The sequence below is a fragment of the Pseudonaja textilis genome, chromosome 2 (genome assembly GCF_049901715.1).
Source record: "Pseudonaja textilis isolate UNSWEBS1 chromosome 2, rPseTex1.2, whole genome shotgun sequence".
Classification (NCBI taxonomy): domain Eukaryota; kingdom Metazoa; phylum Chordata; class Lepidosauria; order Squamata; family Elapidae; genus Pseudonaja; species Pseudonaja textilis.
In genome coordinates this window covers 46,243,904-46,262,173 of record NC_141991.1, presented here as the reverse complement: position 1 = coordinate 46,262,173, position 18,270 = coordinate 46,243,904, and the positions used below count along the sequence as shown (strand labels likewise).

The window sequence follows — 18,270 nt, the reverse complement described above, 5'->3', positions numbered from 1 at the left end:
GAATGGATTTCCAAGAATATGTACAAATGGTGATCTAAAGGTTTTCATCTGATTCTGAGAACAGAACTAAAATGTAGGATGCATTTTTAGCTCTTTGAGTAGGAAAGATGTTTATTATATGAATTTGACTGTATTCCATAATTATGTCCTTTTTTCTAGTGCCTTCAATAAAAGCCTTAAGTATGCTAAATTCCATTACTTGACTTGTTTTCTGAATGACACTGAAGTATAAGCCTATTTAGTGGAATGAAATTTTGGTGGAAAAATTCCAGAATTGCCATTTTCTAGTATTCTAAAATATAGTGTGAATAGCAATAGGTTCTTTCATCAATTGAGGCAAATCTGACTGCAATTGAATGTGAAATCTACATTGGATCAATGCATTTAGATTCTTCAGCATTTTTTCTTGCCTTGCCCAACAACCAAAGATACGCACTCACTGCTTATATAAGTTTCACTCCTTAACAGAGACTATAAGGCTCATAATCTCCTTTAGATTGAATGAGCTCAGGATGACCTAAACAGAACCATTTGAAAATATTGACTATCTGAGAAATGTCTCACTGTGGATAGGAATGAATTTAAAAACAAAGTGAGTCTGCAGAAGAGTGACTTAAAAGGGTTCCATGGAAGGCCTTTGAATATTCTGTTCAAAATATTTAACTTCTAAAGAAACTGTTTCTTTATCAGTTTCAGAGGTGTCCATGATTTTTCTGGAATTTATCCCATTGTTTGTTTTGTATAATTATCAGGTTTTATGTCCATGAAGAACCATTTTCTCATATATTTTCAAAAACATCAGGACTAATTTAGACATTAAGAAAACATATTATTTTTCTGGACCTGTGTGGGTGAGTTATGATTCAGGTCAACGTAATGCTTGGCTATTCTACCTCAATGTGGCAAAACATTCAGGTGGATTCAATCTACCCCATTTGGCTGCTGTGGTTTAATAACAATAGTTTCTGCACAACGCATGTTCAGAAACTATTTTTTTATTGATTGGGATGAAGAAGGATAGTCATTCCAATAAACAGAAAGAAAATGCTTATACATTCCTGCCTCTCATAATAAATGGCTTAAATTGTTTTTCACCTCTACATTTTGAAACCCAAATTGATGAGAGGAAATCTGCAGAGAGAAGATACTAACAATTTTAGAGGAAAGCTGACTACAAACCAAGTTAAGCATGTCTCCTACTCTTAGTTATCATGTTTTCTAGTGATCTGGCAAGTAAACCCAAACCATTCATTTGAAGGCAACAAAGACAATTGAGGGGCTGGAGGCTAAAACATGAAGAACGGTTGCAGGAATTGGCCATTTCTAGTTCAATGAAAAGAAATACTGGGGTGACATGATAGCAGCGTTCCAATATCTAAGAGACTGTCACGAAGAAGAGGCACCAGAAGGCAAGGCAAGAATCAATGAATAGAAACTAACCAGGAAGGGAACCAACCTAGAACTAAGGAGAAATGTCTTAACAGTTAGAACAATTAATCAGTAGAATGACTTGCCTCTAGAAACTGGGTGTTCCAACACTGGAGATTTTTAAGAAGAAATTGGACAATCATTTGTCTGAAATGGTATGCGGTCTCTCACTTGAGCAGGGGGTTGGGTTAGAAGATATTTATGGTCCCTTCCAACCCAGTTATTGTTATTAACTTCAGATTCGAGCTTATGATCCAGTATTTTCCCCTAATCTCTTCCTATCTTTGATGTTTGGGAAACCAGACACATCATATTTTTTTCACTGAGTTCTGTTGTCTCCTTAATGTTGTCCTGTTTGGCCTTTTGATGGTTCAAGGAAGATTCCTTCTGGCTTTCCTGTTTGTGAGCTCCTTGTGGAAAGTATTTCAGATTGTAGAGGATTTTTTTAAAATTAAGAGTAGTAATCTTTTCCTTTGTGCTCTTTCCTTTATCAGATTTTAGCTGCTTTAGAGAAGGATGAACAGGCCCGAAGACAACGGCTGCGAAGTAAGTTGGAGCAGGCAATTGACACAATGGCCCTAAGTAGCTGAAAAGGCCGAATTGTTGTTGCAGACTTCCTAGCAGCAGAGGCAAAAAGAGAAAGGGACAAGCAAGTTGCAGCAACAAGAAAACACACAAGATCTATTGGGGCTCAGCACAAAACAGTGCACAGAGTCTGCTGCGTCTTTGAACCTTTTGCACCGATTGAACAGAAGAAAATCAAACAATCCTTTAAATCATTGTTATCAAAGCAAATTGAAACAATTTAAGGACCTTTTTGAAAGGAGCGACTGACGTGGCAAAGAACCTGAGAGACCCAAGAGATGTGTGAGAAGAGCCCGGGGGAAGAAATTCCAGCTGAACTGCTACTGTCCCTTCCCCACCAAGGCCTGCCCCAAATCTGGCAAAGGAAGGTTGGGGCATGCACTAACTTCTAGGGCAATGTTTTTACATTATGTTTTTCTTATAGCAAGCGGGTGGAGCAGTCTTATCATTTTTTTTCCTTCTGTATTTGCTTCGATTCCCGCCTTGACTGGACAAATCAATTCTTCAATCTACTCCTCCTTTCTTTCTCCCTGGCCTCTACTGCCTCTAGTGTTAACTGCTAAATTTGCACAATTTTCACAAGCTAATGCTGTCCTGTTAGGGGACTGAAAGGATATGAGGGGTGGGAGGTTGCAAATCTGCAAGAAATCTTTGCAAGATTTTTTTTCCCCCAACAAATGATTGGTGTGGGAGAGAAATGAGGGTGAGTAGAACCTAGAGAAGCAGTCCCAGGCCTCCTTTATTCTTTCTACAGTTCATCCTGTGCCATTTTAAAATGTTACTGAGCACAGGCCAAATAGATACTCTCATTTTGAATGCTGCTTAAGAGTGTGCTGGAGACTTAGGAACAGGAAGACAAATAAAAAGCCTAAAATAAAAGAGAGAGATAGGCACATATGAAAACAAGCTCGCCTAAAGGAAGATTTTTCTCATCTATAAGAAGCAATGCAACTTCCCAATACACTTTGCATTGGGTTTTTATAGAAGTCAGAATCAGCTTTTATAAGCAGAGTTTAACAACTCTCTCAAAATTGTCCCCACTCAGTTTTCATTGTACACACACACACACACACACACACACACACACACACACACTTCTCCATGTGTAAGCTTTCCATTCAGAGATCAAAGATATTTTCAAAGAAGCTCTCCATGTACAAGTGTCATATAGCCAGAGAGAAAGGACCTATCTAGTCTAATAGTTCAGTATTGCAAAGGAGAATGTTCAGGTTAAGCAGGATCATGCAGGCAGTTTAGAGAAAAGCTATTTTTGCTTTTGAAATTGCATTGCTCCACCTCATTCCACTGGCATTCCCCATTGGCAACATAAAGCCTGGTCAGATTATCAGAAGGGCAGTCTTTATTAAAAAAAAAAAATGACAGTGTGTTCCCACATCCAGTTGCAGTTTAACCCAGATGAATATGGCATGTCGATTCCAGCATTGTTTTTATGTTAAGCGTGTGTGTGTGTATGTGAAAGAGAGATTGTGCATGCTCATAGGCATATAACTCTTCCAAATACTGAATATAACAATCTTATATCTTCAGCAGGCTAATTCCAAAAACAAAATCAGGCTTAAAGTTTAAAGCAGGCTTGTCCAACCTGTGGCCTTTGGTCTACATGCATTCCACAAGATCATAAACCTTTCACGTTATTATGTGGCTTATATATGTTATCGTCAATGTGTGAAATTTTTTATAGAATGTCTAGGAAATCTTATAGTATGAAACATTTAACATGTCTCACATTTCCTAGGCATTCTATGCAATGCAAAAAGGCAAACCAGAAAATTATAAACTATTCCTGCTAAAATCCCATTCTAGCCTTCCTTGTTGCAAGATGTAGGTCAATACTGGATTTTTTGTCTGTTTTTTGTTTTTTCTTTCAGTACGAAAAAACTTTATTTTTTTCATTTCTTCTGTTATTTTCATATATGTCTTTCCAATAAAGAGATAGAGTTAGGGTGACAGTTAGCCTAAACCTAAGGCTAAGCTAACCCTAACCCTTTTCATGTCTCTCTTTTCATGTTTTTCCTAAATAGTTCTTGTCATTCTGAACTCCTTAGCATCAGGGTGTTTTAATAATAATATACAAAACACTAATGCTCTGATGGTCCCTTCAAAAAATCCTTTCTTAGTGAGCACCTAGAAGCCAAGAGGAACATACATGCCAAATTTCAAAATTGTAGACTTTATGGTTCTGGAAATTTTGTGATGATGCATGAGTGGCTTTTATAGATAGATAGATAGATAGATAGATAGATAGATAGATAGATAGATAGATAGATAGATAGATAGATAAAAATAATGCAGACATTTCATACTTTGCTTAGAAACATCACCCATTCTTTTTCTCATATGTTTTGTTTGTTTTCCTGTTTTCTATTTTATAACAAAAGAAAATAAATATACTTGAAAGAGAAATGTCACACATTCTATACATTTCCTAGGCATTCTATACAGTGCCAGCTTTTCACACATATAAATTAACTGTATTATATATTTAACATGCAGTCTAAGACAATTCCACTTCACTCAGTGTGGCCCAGGCTAGCCAAAAGGTTGGACAATCATGCTTTAAAGCAAGAAATAATGGCTAAGCCACCAAAGCTGAGCCTGCAACCAAGTGCTCTTTGTGCACAACAAAATATTATGTGGGAAACAGACATGACAGCAACTGGATTGATAGATCAGCCCATGAAAAAAAAAAAGAGAAAACATGGCTCTTTAATTGCATGGAAGTATAACCATTCAGGGTCTTTTTATAGGCTGATATCAACGATTGGTTATGATCTCTCCGGAAGGTGTTTGGATGCTTGCCTTCTTGTTAGAAACTTTAAATCAGGGGTCTTCAAACTTGGCAAGTTTAAGATTTGTGGACTTCAACTCCCAGAATTCCTCCTGCAGTCATATTAGCTCAGGAATTCTGGGAGTTGAGGTCCACAAATCTTAAACTTGCCAAGTTTGAAGACCCTTGCTTTAAATGATCTATGACCAATACAATATTCTTACTCTCAGTTTATTTAAAACTTGCTTTGGTTGCCTTGCCGCCCTGTTTCTTTAGGCGGGGGATAAATAATAATCTCCATAGGAAGAGCATAGGATTGTCTGCTCGCATTTAACATTAGTGCCTATGTTAGCAGAAAAGTACCAGAAAGGTCACTGTCCCTTCCTCACCTGTCCTAATTGGACACCTACTTTCTATTTTCTCCTATTTCTGCCAACCCAAAAATTGTAATTCCTTTCTATCCTGATTCTGAGCATTACCTGATTCTGGGGTTGTTGGTTAGCAAACAATCACCAGAGGAAGCAGATGCCAACATTGGAAAATAATGGGAAGCCTGTTAAAAATTGAACAGAGAGTCTTGGTTACTTGCTTGTTCTCTAAGGCTGAATCAGACATTTCCCACACAATTTAAAAGCAAGGCTTCCTTTATTGCTACCATGGAGATTTCCAAGGTATCTTGTAATGTTTTGGAATGGAATGTGTGTTCCTTTGTCTTGTCTTGGCACAGTTTATTTGGAAGGTGTCCTCAGTTAAAAGTAAAGCCTTTATACAGGTAGTCAAAATGATGTATGACCATTCGTTTAACAGCCCAAAGGGATGGCGGTGCTTTCGTTGGGATTCTTCCTGAATTCTGTTTCCTTTTTCCTTCCCTTCTGTCATTTATTTCTTCATCATTCCATCAAATATTCCACTCTTTGCATGAAGACATTCAGTTCCATTCTGCATGTAAAGCTTTCTACTATTGTTTTAAATTTACCAGTGTGTTGAAGTCACTGCCCTAATTCAACTCAGGTGACCAAATCCACTCAATTGTCAGCCTTCACCTATCTGCCTATTAAGTACCAATAAATTAAGCTGTTCTCTCAGCTGACCTAGCGTTGAAAGAGAAGGTATTGTAAAACATACCAAGCCTGATCCTACCACATAATTGGAAGAGAGAGGTGTGACATCTCTCTCTGTGTGTGTATGTGTATGCATGTGTATGTGTGTAAATACACACAAAATGTTACAATCGAATTTTTATGCCTCAGTGGGGCAACTGTACAATTAAGTTGGAGGAGTTTAAACAATATCAAATGTAGCTTTCTACACTAAACAGTGGAAAATACCAAATGGGAAAAAAAACACATTAACATTCCTCACCAATAGAACAATCCTTTGAATATACATCTCAAATTACTTTGTAATTTTTATTTTTAATTATTTCTTTAATGAAAGAGGAGGAGGAGGAGGAGGAGGAGGAGACGACAATAAAATAAAACAAACTAAAAAAAAATCTGTGGAGTCCTGAGATAATTCTGGATCCATAAAGACCTGTGGGCTGTTGCATGACTGTGATAGAATTTAGTCTGAGTTAATCTTTTTTCAAAAGAAAAAAAATGCAAGTGTTGAATATTAGAGGTTTGGTTAGACTTTTATTTTTTTGAAATTTTGGACTTCATTTGTCACTTCTTGTACAAGAAACAAAAAAGAATTAATGTAAATTGTTTATTTCTGGGAAATGGTACTCTAAGTCTTAAAGGACAGCTAAATGTTGCTGCACATGAAGGATACCATAATGGTTTAGAGGTTCACCTCTCCAGACTTTGAAATCTGCTTGGGACTATAAACACTCTATGATTTATATTCCTTAATATGGCTTATCTTTTCACTTTACAAATTGTATCATGGATCACAAAGAAGTAAATTTGGCTTTACTGTCTCAAGTGATCCGAATCTTCATCTGTTTTGATTAATACAAAGAAGCCATTTCCTTTTTAAAAATACATATCTTTTTCAGGAGCTGCTTAGAATCCTAGTGCTTATGCTTGAAAAGGAACTTGGAGATCATTTCATCCAACTGCCCAACGCAGCAGTCTGCTACTTTATGGCCATCCAACTTCTGTTTAAGCACTAGCAAAGAGGGGCAGTCTGTTCCATTACTGAACAGCTTTTAAGATTAGGATATTTATTCAAATCTACTTATCATATAAATCCCCCATTTTTCATTTTGCATCCTGGAACAACAATCCTTCCCTGTCTTCTGTGTGACAGCTGTTCAGTATGGCTGAATCTGTCGCTCCTCTTCTCCAGGCTAAACATGCACTTTCAACTGTTCCTTGTATGTTTTTCCTTCCAGACCTTAGTTTTTCTCCTATGGATGTGCTTTAGGTTGTCAATATTCTCCTTAATATGGAGTGCTCAGAATGGGACACAATATTACAAATGCAGTGTGACCAATACTGAATAGATGGGAGCAATTCTATTGATGTTGTCATGTTACTTTTGATACTACAATCTAAGATTGCATTTGCTTTTTTTCTTTTCTTTTTCATTTTGCAGCTGTATCACATTGTTGGCCATGTTAGCAAGATCCCTCCAGATCCATTTTGCGTATATTACGGCCCAGTATGGTCTTCTTCCCAGTTCTTATATTCATACCTTTGATTTGCCCTAGCCAAACTTTGCATTTGCCCATGTCGACATTCACAGTGTTAGTTTCTACTCATTTCATCTTCTGAAAATCCTCCTGAAGGTGAAGTATCTGCTGCCCTTGCATGTTTATGTCCTCTGAAACCTGATAAAACTTTGCTACCCCTTGTCCAAGTCATGTACAAATAGGTTGAACAGCACAGATCCTGAAATGCAGCATTTGTTACACCACTCAATACTTATTTCCAGCTAAACAATTAGCCAATTAGATTGGTTGGGTACAGTCTTTCAAGTAAGTCCCTCTCCGACTGATAGAATAGCCTAATCCACTAAAAATTCATGAGATTCTCTGCTGAATGCTTTCCTGAAGTCAAGGGAGACCATGTACACACCATCCCCATTATGACTAAACTGATCACCAAGATCAGTTGGTGCCACATGTCTTATTTTTGATAAAGCCATGCTGGAGTTTCCTTATTGATATTAGGGTGATCGTGAAGTACATTAGTATTGGACTTACATGAAGGTCCTGCAGAATGCAAAATTAAGTAAAGAGATTTGCGGATTTATTATCTTTGAAATTTTTTTGCTTATGAAACAGCTTGTTTTTTCCCGTTATTGGCCTTGATTCAACTAAACCATTATCATCATTTTGTGGCAATGATCTGACCCCTGGGGAAAGGAGGCCTTGCCAAATATAAACAAATAAAATGAAATAAAAAAATTAATAATGATGAAGTGTGTGGAAAAGTCGACATTTTTCTAGGTTCTTTGCCAGGTGGACAAACAACTTCAGTTAAAATAGCTGGAAAGCAAAGCATTAATCAGTGCATGGCTAAGTAAAGGTAGGTAATCTATTGGTGGAGCAAATAGATCCTGAATGTACTGCTTATTTCCAGGCACAATGATAGCCTGGTGAATGCTTTTTCACATGCAAAGTCTTCACTCAAGAGATAGAAAGTGAGATAGATCCATTATAGAAATATTCAGATGGGCATGACTGCTTTGTATTGAGGGGTGCCTCTCTGTATTTTGAAGGGGGAGGTATAATTGTCTGGATATATCTATCAGTTTGTCTGCTATTTACAGAGCCAGCCACTTTCCAGACAGTGCCTGAGGCAAAAGAGGAGCTCAGTGACTGTCCCAAAAACAGGAGAAAAATATAGGCAACTGAACCCAGATGCTCATCTTTTTCACCATGGTGCTTGTGGTTTCGTAGAAAATAAGCAATTATTTGTGGAACCACACATTCTTCCTGTATTTCCAAAGGGCTTACAGTCAGATTCAAAAGGGATTGCTCTAATGAATAAACGGAGCATCCCTTTAATCCTATTTTATTGTAGTTTCAAACCCTGCACTATCAAGATTTGAACGCTTGTATAAAACCCTACGTAGGAACAGTTCCACACTGCAAATAGTTCTGGGGATTGGCTGTTCACTTGATGTCACCATGCAAGTTACAGAGTTGATCATCCTTGCCTGCCAATGGAGTTGTTCACTTCTTTGTACTACACTAATGGGAGTCTTGGTGATGTAACTTGTGCTTATCTGGTTGCCCTTTTTAATTCAGTTTCTCAACCTGGTTAAAATATTTCAATATGAGAGCAAACCTGCATGCATCTTTGTTCAATTTCTCTCCCCATCACTAAGCCATTGATATTTTTGCAGGCAAAATTATTTAAAGAATCAAATCATCTGACAATGGTTCCTATGAGTCCATTGAATACATGGGGAAGGTTGACATTACTATATTGCTGAAAGTTTTTAAATGGTGGTGTCATAACACCCATTTGAGCAAAACTTACTAGGTCAACATACTTATGTCCCTTTTTAGTGTCCATGGAAAATAAATATTTTGAAACAGACCGATTTTCTTTTTTTTTTGGTATAGCCTTTTGATAGCATCATTCATTTTTTTCTGGTGGGTAAATGAGGCCTATTGTTGGCAATATCCTCCAAAGTTAGCTTATGTAGCAAGTTCATATTTTATGAAATTATCTTACAAAGTGGTTTTCCTAGCGAAAGAGTCATTTAAAAAGTTAGGCATCTTTGTAGGCATTTAATCATTTTTCTTCTTTGATGTTCATCTATCCTGTTTTATTTAACTACTGTATATTGAAAGTCAACATACTTCTGATACCAAAATTCCTAAATGGATTGAGGATCCGTAGCCTACTTCTCCAGTTCTTTGAAATATTTGGCTAGCTCCTCATGGATTACATGGACTTTTCATCTTACTCTTGTAGGGCCATTCTTGTGTTCCTAAGCAATGATTCTCTTAGCTTTTCACTTCTGTTGATGTTGTGTAAACTGTCCTTTCTTATTTCCACTTATTTCTCATGAGGGTCTGCTCTTCTCATATATCTGTTTATAGTTTCTTTCCTATTAAGAGTGGGGATTAACAGTAAGGAGCGGCAGAATGAATTTACTTTCCACAAGTATAAATATTTTATTAGATTTTTCATCAGATTATGTTGACCCTTGATGCACCCAGTTATACAAATACTCTGCCAAGATAATGTCAGAAGCTTTGACTGCAATATTGAATCCCCAGAAGTTTCTGTAGTTAAGCGGTTTTTTTAACTGTAGTTATTCATGTCATTACAATAGTCAAGATATTTTGATATGCCTTTTGATTGATGCTCAAATGACATAACAAAGTTGTATACACTAGCAGGAAAATTTTGGATGAACATGTCTTTACAAAAATCCTTCAAAAGCAAAACAGTGGAATATTAAAATGGCAATCCTGATACTGAATAAATAGAGATTATCCAACACATTTTTCTAAGTAAAGTTAACTCAAGGATTTCTAAAAGCATCAAATATCAGAAACAAAAAAGGGTATTTATCATGTCACTACTTAAAATTGCACTTAAGCATTATGCCAATTGATTCCCACCAACATTATTTGCAATTCCCTACCAATAAATCTAGTGTCTACTCCAGCATCCATGACTTAATAAAATTTCCATTATTTGAATACCCTTGTAGGAAAAGATGCATTTGAAATACTTTTTGTTCTTCAGGGACTAGTTCAGCTTTTACATTCAGTGTTCATAAGCTTACTCATATTTCATTTCCCTCCTTTAGTCTCCCATCCCTTGCATTCTTAAATATAAATGCAGTTTTAGGGCACAATGGGAATGAGTTGAAGGAGCAACTTGGTAGAAAAATGATGAAGGCACTGTGATTAATAAATTATCTGATCTGAAACTGCACAGTTCTGAGAGAATGACTTGAGAGAGCAAATCTGAGACAGCTTTTTTCCCCTTAAACCATTGGCTTTTCTTCAAAGTTCATTGTGTTCCAACATAAAAAATCCTTCAGCAAGTGAGAATGACAAAGCAGTTGTCTTCAATTACTTCCCAAAATGTGCAAAATTACAGAAGTCTAATAACATGCACCAAATCCCATCCATGTGATCTCCACACTCTGGACTGTTTTGCTAGAGTAGAAGGCACTGATTCTGCTTTCATCTTCCAGGCAGACAGCCTGAAGGACAAACACTAGCTCCATGCAGCAGGCTTTATAATTTAACCCAGGTTCTTTTTGCACATGTGCTCCAAGAAAGATTATACAGGGAGTAAGTACTTCCAGCTCCTTGGAACTGGAAGGTTAAGGGATAGTTCCCAAATGTGGAATAGGGGAGTGGGTACACTGGACAAGAGAGTGAACTAATCCCTTTTTCCCTTGCAATGTTCCTCTTTTCAGCACTTTTGGTACTTCTTTGGGCTGAATATATATTCCAGCACTGTAGGGCGCTGCCACTCACACTTATTTCTAAGAAATGTCAAGGCTGCAGTTAACTGTCCTTTAAGAAACGGGGAAGGGGGTGGTATGGGAGGGGAGGCAGAGAGGAAACCATAAAAAAACAGAATTTTAATAGTAAAATTAAAAAAAAACATAACTTTATGTGATTGTTTCAGACTTGAAGCAACTGTGCCAGTATGGCAGGTCGGCACCCTTTGGTTGTGTAAATATCCTGCTATTTCCTATTTTAATGTTCTTCAGATTTAGTACTTGTAAATAAACACGCACATTAAGAAGAGATTAAACATTTTTGCTATAGAACGTGTCTTGTCTGACTTTGTGAATATTGGGTTTGGGTTTGAGAGAAACTCGGAAATATAGAAGTGACACGAGGCAAGGGACCTGCTAATTTGCAGGTCCCTGCAGCTTGACTAAAACATTTTGTATCATTCCTTTATTTGAGCCTCAGTGTGATCTTTTCTACTTGTTCCAGTATTTTTTGTTCTCCGTTATAGGCCCTCGACTCTGAAGCAAGCAAATTGTGTATTATTTGAGAAAAACTGAATATCCATGCTGGAGCTAGAACCCTTGTTTTGCTTCTTTTCCTAGAAGAGTTGATAATCATATATGCATCTATGGCTTCCACTGGTCTGAATTAGAAGGAATACGCTACTATATAGTACCTTTCCTTTGCCAGCTCCCCAAATGTTTATTTTTTTATTTTTGCAATGGCACAATGCAGTGGAGTCCACTAGGTGCCACTAATGGTGATGCTGATATCCCAATTGGCATAACCCACCAGCTTCCTACTCTTGATCTTATCTGGGTCTCCTTCCTGTGAACAGCTACTGCTGCCAATGTCCCCAGGTTTTTCTTGCTCTTCCACTATCTCACTCCATAAAACACTCACGAAAGATGCATGTTTCACTTTAGGCACCATTGTTTCTTGCACAGATTATGGGAATGTTGCATGGAAGTGACTATCTGACCCCAATGATCAGCAGTGGAATTTTAAAAAACTCACTTTAATCCTGGTTTAATCTATAAGAATTTAAGTGTATAGCAGTCTTCCAACATCTAAGAGGGAGCAACCCAGGGGTGGGATGTTACTGTTTCTGCCTGGTTCTATAGAACCAGTAGCTCTGAAGGGCAGCAGACACTGAACCGGTTCTGGGTCTGCTGCTGTTTAGCCCACCTGCCCGCCTGGGCTCTTACCTGTCCTTTATTTCCTGCTTTTTCAACCTCAGCTGTATTGTGCGGCACAGCTGCAGTTGAAAACGCAGTAAGAAAGCACTTATCAGCTGTCCCGGTGGCACAGCTTAAGGTTTATTACACACACATGAAGCATCGCATGCACGCACAAAACATAATCACCGAACTGGTAGTAACACGGTTGAATCCCATCCCTGGATCAACCTATTTTCCAAAGTACCTGAAGACAGGACAAGAAGCAATGAAGGGAAACTAATTAAGAGATCTTAGAAATAAGGAGAAATTTCCTAACAGAGCAATCCGTGAAACAGCTTGCCTTCAGAAGATGCTTTGGATGCTCTTATCATTGGAGGCTTCTAAGAAAGAGAGTGGACAACCATTTGTCTTGAAATGTTATAGGGTCTCCTGCTTGAGCCGGGGGTTGGACTAGAAGATCTCCAAGCCAGTTTCAACACTGTTATTCTCCTTTTTTTTACCTTTTGAAGGAGTTCAGACATGACATGAATGGTGCTATGGATCTGCAGCCTTGAGGTTATACGGGGGTTTCTCTGTTGGCAAAATAAAACTACAACAGGTTCCTGTAAAAATCCAAATGGCCACTTAATTGGGAAGGTATGAGTAACACAACAATCTTCCCAAAGCAGTCTGATTCACCTAATCCTAGGAGAAGGTTTCTGCAGAAAGAGAAAGCCTTCCTCCTTAGATGCAAAATAACAGGACATAACATGCAGGAAACAAGGGGCTATTGGAAAACTTGTCGGCAAGTACCTTGCAAAAAGCAGGCTGTCAAATGGCCATCTGTTTGCAATGTGTTGCAGAACAGATCTGAGAGCTGATGCTAAATGTGCATCAATTTGAATTATTCAGATCTGTCTAGACAAATCAGGCATTAAATGTATCTTTGGCCTAAGCTGTTACTTATTATAGGAGGATGAGGCACGGTGGAAGTCACCATTATCTCCCTCTATGCGTATTTCTAGGTCTAGGCTAACCATCATATCATTGCACCATAAAAAGATTCTTGGCCTTCTTACTCATGCCTCTCCCAGCAAGTTTTACAGACTTCCTTGTTTGGAATCACACACCACATTAAACCAGGAAGCTGCAAGCTGCCTTATGGCCGAACACAACTTATGCACCTAAACAATTATTTTGACTTTTGTAACTATTCCTGTATATATACCACACATTCGCATCTGTTAATAACCCTACATCTGTGAAAAACCTCAGTTGCAAAAAGACAGTACAGGTTTGAGAGGGAAAAAATGAAGAGAAGAAGGATAAAGAGGTACGGATAAGGTGAGTTGACCAAATTATTCTCAATACCATCTCCTTTTTTTAAAAAAAGATTAGGTTTGGAATGGAATGGAATAGAATAGAATGGAATAAAATAGACAATAGAATGGAATGGCATGGAATGGAATAGAATTATTTATTGGCCAAGTGTGATTGGACACACAAGGATAGTCATAGGTTACTAAATAAGCAATCAAATCATACTAGGAAACAAAACAATATAAATTGTAGAGATACAAGCAATAAGGTTATAGCCATGAGTGGGAGTAGATAGGTAATAGGAAAGATGAGAAGAATAATAGTAATATAGTCTTAGTAAATAGTTTGACAGTGTTGTGGGGATTAGTTGTTTAGCAGAATGATGGCATTTAGTTAAAAAACTGTCCTTGTGTCTATTGTTCTGGTGTGCAGTGCTCTATAGCATTGTTTTGAAAGTAGAAGTTGAAACAATTTATGTCCAGGATGTGAGGGGTCTGTAGATATTTTCACAGCCTTTTTTGACTCATGCAGTACACAGGGCTTCAAGGCAGGTTGGTAGCAATTGTTTTTAGAACAGATTATATTAAAACAATAGATCAATGGATTGTAAATACAATATGAAGAAGTATATTGTTGCCTTAAACAAATTAAATGTGATTTCTTTTTGGCTACTAGCTCTACCGTTTTTAGTATTCAAATACTTATATTTGCTGTTTTACTATTATTTTGCTCTGAACTACTTTTCATTGACTTCAAATGGAGGTGGAACACTTGCATTATGATCTGTTCTGCATTGTCCTATGCGATCCTTATGCATGTGCCATGAAAGTGATTTGCAGCATCTGGCAATGCCCTGTTTTCTTTAGCTGGAACCTTATAGCTCACTGGTAGTGAAGTATTCCTTAGTCTAATTCTGTTCCTCCCACTCCAGCAGAAGGCACCTTATTGTTTCTGGGTGATCTGGCTCCCTCCCCTTTTCTAAACAAAGCAGAACTGAGGAGGAAAAGCATCTGTCATCACCTCCCCTTAGATTCAGAGAATCACTGAATCGGAAGGGGCTATTTAGTCCACTGAACCCGGTCCTCTGCCCAGAGCAGGAATTCAAGTGAAAGCATCCCCAACAGATGGCCATTCAATCTCTGCTTGAATGCATCCGATGAAGGGCAGCCCACTGCCTCTTTCAGCGATTGGCTCTACTGGCTCTGCCGGCTCTCTTTCTGACAAGTGTCTAGCTGCAATGAGGAGGGGGAGGAGGAACAGCAGTGGATAGCCCCATGCCCAGGCATGCTACGGAAACCTGGAGACATCCTGGCTAACCCTTCTAGATGACACTTTGGAGGCTGCTTCCTCATGGAAGCCACAGTGTAATCCTGGAAAGCGTATTTGGGGATTCCCCAAAACTGTGCTCTAATTTTAGAGTTTGCCTGCCCTTCACATGTGGGCATATTCACCTAACAGCATTCTCTTCACACAGAATGTAGAAAGTGCCATTTTTATAGATTCAGTTGATGCTAAGCTTAAGAAAAGCTTCAGTTCATGTATATATTCATATCCCAAATTCCTTCCTACATGTGTAGGAAATGCACAGGAGAGTCAATTTTCAGAGCAAGAGAGGGGCATATTGTTAGATTTTGCAGCAGAAATTCAAATCCAGAAAGCACACACAGATGACTGATTCAGCAGGATTCATTAACTTCTTTATATACATAAGATGAGTAAAATGTACAATACCAATAGTAGATTCTTCCAACGCAAGACAAGCAAAACACAAGCAGCAGCTTCATAGCTCAGAGCAGAAAGGTTTCAGTTTAGAGCTGAGAACACAGAGCTAAGCCACACCCAAACAGTTTCCAATCTCAGCCCCCAATTCAGCTCCCTTTGGCTGACTGTGTTACCTATGTCTCTGCCCGGAATATTCTGACACATATGTATTTAATAAATAAATACATTGTTCTGCCCTCCCAGGGACAATATCATAGATTCACAATGAATCTACTTGGCCACTTCATTCTTAAAATTGCCAACTTTGCAAACCATAAGAGAAGAAGTCAAAAGCTTTCTAGAAAAAACATACTTGCTTTTATACACTCACAAAATGCATGTAGGTTAGTGATAGAGCACCTGCTGGTCAAACAGCAGGTCATGTCTGCTCTACTTTCAAAGAATATCCACCAGCAGATTGGAGGGACTTTCTATGACTGACAGTCTGGACAGCTTTTGCTGGTTGCCATGAACAAGACTGGATTAGATGGACCAATGATGCTCTCTGAAAAGATCCCCATGATTTCTTCCAGGGTCCTTAGACCATGCTACCTGGTGACCAAGACACCAGAAGGCTACTTCAAAGATAGGTAGTAAAGTTAGCCCAATTATTTATAGTCTGAGGGCAATAGTGTGCCCCTACCCCAGATGAATTTTCTGATGCTACAGCTACTCTTGTCATTGAAACTGAGGATTGAAGGGAAGGCTGTGGAGTCTGGCCTACAAAACCTTTATTTAATTTATTAGATTTTTTATCCTGTATTTGTTGCTTTATAAGTAATTCAAGGCGATGAACATACCTGCTACTCCTTCCTCCTCTTTTTTTTCCCTCTCCATAACAACAACCCGTTGAAGTGCATCGGGCTGAGAAAGAGTGACTGGATCAAAGACACCCAATCAGCTTTCATTCCTAAGGCATGACTAGAATTCACAGTCTCCCAGTTTCTAAGCCAGCACCTTAGCCACAACATCCAAGTGCAGCCACCAGTGCTGAGTTTGGACGCAGCTCAGTGTCCATTGAATGACAACATAAACAGGTGAGCAGAATTCCTGATTAGTTACAGCTAGCTGTGTCTCAGCATGTTAGCTTGTCATGCAAGTGACCAAGTTGCGCTGACTTTTACACATTGGCAGAAGATGAGTAGGCAAGGCACCCAACCAGGCCATCCTCTTGAAGTCAGTCCCTGAGGCATATGCCAGGGGATAAGTGGTTAATCCTTCTTTCATGTTTGTAATTTTACTCCCCTCCCATCCCCCTGTCTGCTCCATCCCTCCCGAACAGAAGTTGCCTTCTTCCTCTGCTGAGAACAAAATGTAAAGAATTTCTTTTGCCTTGTCATGACAGGTGTGGTGGGTGGGAGGACAGATGATGAAAGATCAACATACTTATTTCATGAGAAAGGTCTTCAGATGGCTCCCTGCATTCGAAAGCCCATAGCCATGTAAATCACCCCATTAGTTTGAGAGATTGGCAAAAATAGGAGAATAATTGGCAGACTAGCTATCTCATTATCAAGCATGAGGATCAAAGAGGCCAATCAATGGGGTTGGCTTGTTTTAGTGTAGCTCTAGGCAGCTATTCTTTTTGCCTTTTATTTCAGCTTTTGCTTTTTTCTCAAATGTTTCATTCTGAAATCCGAGTGACTCATCCTACTGTTTTCTCCTTTGGCCTTACAGTTTGGATAATTTCTTTTTTCATTTCTTCCAGTGGTGAGATTCAAATATCTTTACCATCAGTTTGGTGGTTGTGGCTTGGTGGGCATGCTTTGCACGTGTGCACACACTTCGTGTGCACCTGTGTGCCAAACACACACTTTGCACAGGCACAGAGGCTTTCCAATCACCTCCTTCAAGCCTGCACTCTCCCAGTCGCTTCAGCAGCTGCTGCGTGGCATTCTGCTGTGCCGTGCAAAGCAGCTGCGCTTCAAATTCAGAGGATAAAGGTGAGTATGGGAACCTGGGCAGGCCCAACAGCAGAGCGGCGGAGAGAATGAACCACTTCAGTCTACGCTGCTCATCGCTGCTACCAGTTTGGTGGAACTGGGCTGAACTGGTAGAATACTACCACTGATTTCTTCCAATTAAGAAAGGAAAATATTCTCCTGCCAGCTTTGATGTGGAAAACACAGATTGAAAAACCTTCCTTTCTGGTTCTAGTATGGATCCATTTATTGGAAAGAAGAAACCATGTTAAATTAACATACATTTATTTTAATTAATTTAACCTTTCAGGACCAAAGATTTATCCAGGTAGAATGGAAGGTCACAATTCACAGCTCTAAACTCTCCAATACATACTATTCTCCCCATTAGATGTTCGTCCATAGGGCTGGGGGTGGTGAGTTCTTATGTTCCAAATTTGTCTCCAAATTTACTTATCTCATTTGCAACTACCTAGTCTACAATTCATTCATCTCTGCACAGTGACTAGGAGAAAATCAAAATGGAATCACTTCCCATTCTTTTGAGGTCATTGACAAGGGTTCATAGCCATACAGTTTACATTCAGAGGCATGTTGGAGCAATGCTTGATTTAAAAGATCTTTAAATTACAGGTTATTTAGCTAGGTTGAAAAATTAGCGTGAGTAAAGGAATTAATGTGTACTGGAGATGGAAAAATGGTTGGATAAATTCTAAGATGTGGGAAGGAAGGAAGGAAGGAAGGAAGGAAGGAAGGAAGGAAGGAAGGAAGGAAGGAAGGAAGGATATGTGAGCATCCTACCTATAAAGGTATTGTATCATATGGAAGTGAGAACTGGGTATGTCAGAGAAATTTATGTTAATTTAACGTAGCAGGAAATTGATATTTAATGTAAGTGTAGTATAAATATAATGT

At 38.6% G+C, this 18,270-nt stretch overlaps 1 protein-coding gene and 1 long non-coding RNA gene across 8 annotated transcripts in view; both read left to right on the top strand.

Moving 5' to 3' along the window:
* The window catches only part of PLXNA1 (plexin A1), a 391,291-nt gene extending 379,785 nt beyond the window's left edge, over positions 1-11,506 (top strand). For all 7 annotated transcript variants that reach the window (XM_087923772.1, XM_087923767.1, XM_026723218.2 and 4 more), the window contains one exon: positions 1,923-11,506. In XM_087923772.1, coding sequence (XP_087779898.1) covers positions 1,923-2,018 — 96 coding nt within the window. In that variant the 3' untranslated portion in view covers positions 2,019-11,506. The remainder of the gene's footprint in view (positions 1-1,922) is intronic.
* A 1,826-nt stretch (positions 11,507-13,332) lies between these two features.
* The window catches only part of LOC148126842 (uncharacterized), a 51,972-nt gene continuing 47,034 nt past the window's right edge, over positions 13,333-18,270 (top strand). The window contains exons 1-2 of the long non-coding RNA XR_015741627.1: positions 13,333-13,696; positions 16,289-16,470. This is a non-coding gene — a long non-coding RNA (uncharacterized LOC148126842). The remainder of the gene's footprint in view (positions 13,697-16,288; positions 16,471-18,270) is intronic.